At 35.0% G+C, this 6000-nt stretch overlaps 1 protein-coding gene across 4 annotated transcripts in view; it reads left to right on the forward strand.

Annotated features, from left to right (window-relative positions):
- CDK17 (cyclin-dependent kinase 17) overlaps window positions 1-5178 on the forward strand; it is a 54638-nt gene extending 49460 nt beyond the window's left edge. For all 4 annotated transcript variants that reach the window (XM_010009882.1, XM_010009883.1, XM_010009884.1 and 1 more), the window contains 6 exons: window positions 125-222; window positions 471-576; window positions 1346-1388; window positions 2593-2683; window positions 2905-2982; window positions 3372-5178. In XM_010009882.1, coding sequence (XP_010008184.1) covers window positions 125-222; window positions 471-576; window positions 1346-1388; window positions 2593-2683; window positions 2905-2982; window positions 3372-3409 — 454 coding nt within the window. In that variant the 3' untranslated portion in view covers window positions 3410-5178. The remainder of the gene's footprint in view (window positions 1-124; window positions 223-470; window positions 577-1345; window positions 1389-2592; window positions 2684-2904; window positions 2983-3371) is intronic.
- The last annotated feature ends 822 nt before the right edge of the window (window positions 5179-6000 follow it).

Below are 6000 nucleotides of genomic sequence, written 5' to 3' on the forward strand. Positions count from 1 at the left end.
AGTGTGTAGCTAACAGCTAATTTAATTTGTTTTAACCGAAGAGAAATCATAGAAGCCTTCAAGAGCTGAAAGCTTCAACTCGGAGCTGGTTTCTGATTTATTTTTTCCTCTGTGCTTTTTAAAGGGGCGTTGGATGCATATTTTTTGAAATGGCATCAGGAAGGCCTCTTTTTCCTGGTTCTACTGTTGAAGATGAACTGCACTTAATTTTCAGACTTCTGGGTAAGAAAGTTAATGCTATATGTTTGTTCTTGTAAGCATTTTTTCCATGAGAACTGTAGATCTTAATCTACGAACAGTGATATTTTATATTGCATTTATATTGTTACTAAGATGAAAAATGATTGAGCTGTTTTGGGTTTGTTTTTTTTCTTTCTTTCCTGTTTATGTTACAGGATTAAATGCTTATTTATGTCAAAGTTGTTTCTTTACATTTTTTAAGTTGAATTTGTTGCTTTTTTTAAACGCAGGAACCCCCTATCAAGAAACATGGCCAGGCATTTCTTCAAGTGATGAATTTAGAAACTACAACTTTCCTAAGTATAAACCACAACCCCTCATCAACCATGCGCCGAGGTACTTTATTTTTTATTAATAGAAAATACGCATCTCTGTGGTTTTGCATATTTCTGAATGTGAACATGTTTCCAATTACAGTCTGCTACTGAATGCTGGAAAACTATGCATCAGGTGTGTTACTGTGGTCAGATAGTAATGCAAAGTATAATCCTGATACTATGTGATTACTTTGTCTGGTATCACTCAGCTCCTTAATGACCTGCAGAACTCTGATTAATAATGCCTGCGTATTAGGCATATTCACACAGTACTTCCTAAATAACCCCAATTCCACTTTGTTATATAATAGGCCCATTGTTAAAGTGGCAATGTTTTCTTGAGCAGCCTGTTGAAATCATTCTAAAACCATTATAAGGAAATTGAAGTTTGTACAGTTATTATAAACAAGCTTTATAACAAAGACTAAAACATTTTTTAGCAACTTTGAAGAAAAAATGTAACATTGTGACCTTCTACTAAATGAGTAGTGTTAAGCTTAAAAGGTTTTTTTCTGGAATAAATGATCCAGGTCAGTGTAGTAAATCACAATCCAGAGCTCACGATCTGTCTGTCACTAGTGTTTTCCAAATAGTCTTGTTCTGAGGTATTGGTACTTGTATGTACATTAACATGCAGAAGAGTCGATCAAGTGAAAGTATATCCATGTTTAAATTTAGTTTTCAGGTTTAATGTCGTGTAATGTAATGAAGTCAGTTCCTTTGCAGTTTTGCTCTTGTAAATATAGTTCAATAACTGTTTTAATTTTTTTAAATCTTTTTATTTTTAGGCTAGACACGGAAGGAATTGAATTGATAGCAAAGTTCCTTCAAGTAAGATGTTTTCTGGTTTTACTTTATAAAAGTGCAAGTTTAGAATTTTAATGTATTATTTTAAAAATGTGTTAGAAGCTATAGTAGCTGTTAAATCTGTTTCAAAGTGGAATATGCAGCTGAGTCTGTAGGGGATGACAGATTTGGGAAGAATGTCAGTTTTGGGAAGTGTGTGTATTATAAGAATTAAAAGCCTGGTGTTTAATTTCTTTACTTTTCTACACCCCCACCTCAAACTGATCTTACTACTTTTTGTAAAAGTAGAATTGATCCTGTGTTAGCGATTCCCTGAATAAAAAATAAATGTCTTGTGAAATACAGTGCTAAAACAGAACTTTTAAATATAAATGTTAAATTGCTGTAACGATGGAGAAGCAGTTACTAAGGTGTAATATTACTCTTTGATCTTGCAAACTGTATTCAGAACGTGAAGTGGTTTTAATCTTTTACTCTGTATTAAAAATGAGCCAGAAGCAAGGTAGAAGGCCAGCTTTTAAGTCTTCGAGTAGTTGCAGAAGTACTTTAACTTCACAGCCTTAAAAATTCTTAGTCTGACAGGTGGAGTGTAGCTACCTTGCTTTGCAGCCTATGATTTAAATTTCTACATCAGGTCTTCACATTGTGTCAGAGCAGTACTTGTAGTCCTTCTTAGGACTTTGTTCTTTCTTGTGTACAGCTTTTTAAATGTCTTTGTCCAACTGTGCACATACACCAAGCAGGAGATGTTTGCTCACAAACTGAACACCATGTTTAGACGTCTAAGTTCCATTTTACGCACACCACTGCAGCATAGTCCATCGAATTAGAAAACTCTCGTGATCTCATGTAGTAGCATTTTATTGCAATTTAGTGTGAGAAGACAACGTAGACAAAAGACTGACATCTAGTCATCGTTACATCTGTAAATAAAGATATTTTTTATTTGCATCCATTTACAGCAGTTATTTTTACTATTTTAGCCATCTTGGTATATGTCAATAATACCTAATTAGATAACATATTAGAATAAAATAGAACAGTTTGGGCTGGAAGAGACCTTCTAGATTTGCATATGTGAAATAAAAGTAATGAGAAACAAATTTGTTCTAGTGAGCTGGTAAGAAATACTGAGCAAGTAGAACTTTATATATCTCCCTTTGCTGAAATCACTTGATTCAAAGTTTTTGATGAAGACTAACACACTTGTATCCTTTTATGTTAATAGTATGAATCTAAAAAGAGAATTTCAGCAGAGGAGGCCATGAAACATGCATACTTCAGAAGTCTTGGAACAAGAATACACACTTTGCCTGAAAGTAAGAGGAAAAGTAAAGTAGCAGAGTATTGTTAAGATAGTGCATTAAAGCTGAGTACATTGCTTAATCTAATCTACTAAAGAAGCCTAGTATATATTGACTTAAATATTTGGGAATGGGAAACTTTTTTTTTAATCTAAACTGTACAGTTAAGAATAGAACTTTGTTCCTTAAAGCATGGGTATGTTTGGATGTAAATTAATTTCTTTGTTGCATTCCAGGTGTTTCGATATTCAGTCTAAAAGAGATTCAGCTGCAAAAAGACCCTGGCTTTCGAAATTCCTCTTACCCAGAGACAGGTACGGAAAGCTTCATACTTTCTCATATCTGCAAACAGAGTGCTGTGCCAGAGACGTTTGGAACTGAAAAATACTTCCTTAAATCGGTCTGTGTGTAAAAATACCAGATCTGTGTAGAGACTTACAAGCTAAATTCACAGAAGGAGATGAGTTTTAGTAGGAATGGATAGGGTGACTGTTAACGTGAAAACATCTTGGACTTTCAAACCATTTTTACAGAAAAAAGCAGAACCAAAACCCAGTATGTGCAGTTAAAAGAAAGATGCTGGTACTGGTTTAAGCATGAAATACTGTACCTTGAAATACAAAGACAGAAAATACAGATGATAACTGAATACTCTGTTGTGCAAATGCTTTGGTGTCTTACCATGGTCCCTGTTCTGTTGTAGGACATGGGAAGAACAGAAGGCAGAGCATGCTTTTTTAAAGTGGGTGACGCAGAGTCAAGCCCAAGCCTATCCTATCAGTCAAGGACTCGGATCTGAAGGCGGTGCTCTCTGTTAGTGGACTTGGAATCGCAGTTTGTCTACACTGTCCTCTTCACAGTGGAGTCTTTTTATTTCTAACCTGCAGATTATGTTTTTATATTTGTTGTCACAGTGTGACAAATTTTTGTACAGTTGGTTTTAAGGTCTCCTCTGCCACTAGAGCCAGTAGGTTACAGCTGTTGATGTAACTGTAGCTGCAATTTTTGTGCAGGACTGAGAAACACAGTGCATTATTTATTGCGGAATCATTGCTGCTAAATAACTACTGTCTGTATAGTTAACACAACAGTTCCATGCCTGAAGAAGTTGCAATGGCTTTATAATATGTGAATGCATCTGTTTCTCTTCATAAAATGTTCTACTGCTGCGGGGTTTTTTTGTATTTCTTAAACTGCAGTGTTTCCTGGAATGTAAACATAGCTTTGCTTGGCTATAGGTGAACCATCTTTAATGCTCTAAGTTCATGGCACTTAATTCTTTATTTAACATTGGAAGTATGTGTTGAAATAGTTGAAAAATTATAATGCATATTATGTTTTTGAAAAGCACATGGTGTGAAAGTTGATTCAAACAAGTGAACAGTAACCATTATTTGCTCTCAGATCCTATGTTAGTTATTGATAAATTAGAGCATGGAGACTGGATCATAGATTTTGTCAGGCTTACTCCAGCGTAAGATATTTGCACATTGTTGTGCATATGGGGCCTGCAGAAGCAATGACTTTTTTACCTTGTTTTTAACTTAGAAATACAAATAGTAAAATGATGATTCACATATGTTGGACCCTGGCTTACTTTTGAAATTTAGAATTTTGTTACAGAGGAACAGGACAACTAATTACAAGAACACAGGGAATAATGTCACACTTTTCCCACCTTGTTGCTCTCCCATTTGTGCATTATTCACTTGAAATCAACTGGAAAGATGCAAGTTTGTACTTGATAAGAACTCACTATACTACAGAGCTTTTACTATGGGAACTTAGAGAGTTTTTCAGATCTTAGATGTTATCTGTTTACCAGAGATAGTAAACATGTTACTACTACGCTTATGCATCTCAGTGAGTATCATAAGTACACCCTTGGTGATGGTTACAGTATTTTTAAGCATTTGTGTTCCCCTTTATGAACCTATTTGTTTAGTGCATCTTAAAGAGACTGTAAATCTTTATTGGTATATTTTGAAATGGTCATGTAAATCTTTGGCTGGTATATCAAGAAAATAGTCATAGGTAACTTAATTTTTTCCTGACATTCACTGTAAAACGTTCAGGGGTCCTACCATTTCTGTTCAGGAAATCTTGTAGTTTATTGTTATTTAACAGTATTAAGTGATTTTTTGTATATTTCATTTTAACTTTATTTGTGAATAGTGATTGTGGCATGTTTCGGGGTGTTTTATTAATATTTCATTGAAACTGGTAAATGAATTGTTTTGTTTTTTTTTTTTAATTATTATTATTTTCTGGAAGAGAGAAATTCATGTGTAATGGTGACTATTGGACCACTACTGCTTTTCAGCATTTGTAAACTGGTTTTACGTTAAATCTTGTAGACCTAACAAACTGCTGTTATTTCTAACTGACCGACCTGTATTAATATTGTACTTTTGAAAGTATAAATATTATGTGGAATTCTTTGGGTTTGTTTTGAAATTTATAACAACAAAGGCCCTATGTTGTTAAAAATACAGACTAAGTGAACTTGCGGTTCTTGGGGCGTTGTTGGAAATGTTTAGCTAGATCTCTGTGTTGTGGGAGTCACCAGTTTTAACTTTGGCTGCTTATTGATCCATGCAGTGCAGAGGTAGTGGCAGTGAAAAGTAACGTGGCTTATCTGTGAATGAGGCTGTTCAGGATCTTAGCATCAACATGGTCCACAGCCTAATCATTGGCACGCAAGTCCTGCATGTCACACGGTATCAGAAGTCTTGCCAAGGTCTAGGAGCATGATACGTGTCTTGGATACAAGTGTGGGTCTCCCACTGATTGGAGTGGGATTGTTCTGTGTGTATCAGGGGCAGATTTGGCACTGATGAAAAACCTTTGTCCTGAAATAGTTGTTATATATTTTTTTATAGTTGCTATGGATCTGATCTAGATTTTATACTGCTTAACTTTGTAGGAAATACATTGTAGACATGGTGGTGTTGAAGGAAGAAGTATCAGAAAAACATCTTTTTTTACAGAAGTAGTGAAGATATAGAGTAAACGTTCACTGTGGATAAATATGGGGTTTAGCATTTCTAGAACAGTAATATTTTATAGGTCATAAAAGAACAAGTAATAATGTGACACTAAAGAGTAAAGGACTTAAAGGTTTAAAAGTGCGTTAATACACTTAGTAAGAGATCAGCTGCAGCTGACAGAAGGATGTTTCCATAAGAAACTTGGCATCTGTGGTCAAGCCGGTTTCTTTTGGTTTGTTTAATTGTCTATGACTGAAATTCCTGCATCAGCAGAGACAGTTCTGTGGCAGCTGCCTGTTTGGAACAGTAGTCAGTGAGTCTGAAGTTGCTGGACATTTCTCT

The sequence above is a fragment of the Nestor notabilis genome, unplaced genomic scaffold, assembly GCF_000696875.1.
Source record: "Nestor notabilis isolate BGI_N333 unplaced genomic scaffold, ASM69687v1 scaffold9052, whole genome shotgun sequence".
In the NCBI taxonomy this organism is placed as follows: Eukaryota; Metazoa; Chordata; class Aves; order Psittaciformes; family Psittacidae; genus Nestor; species Nestor notabilis.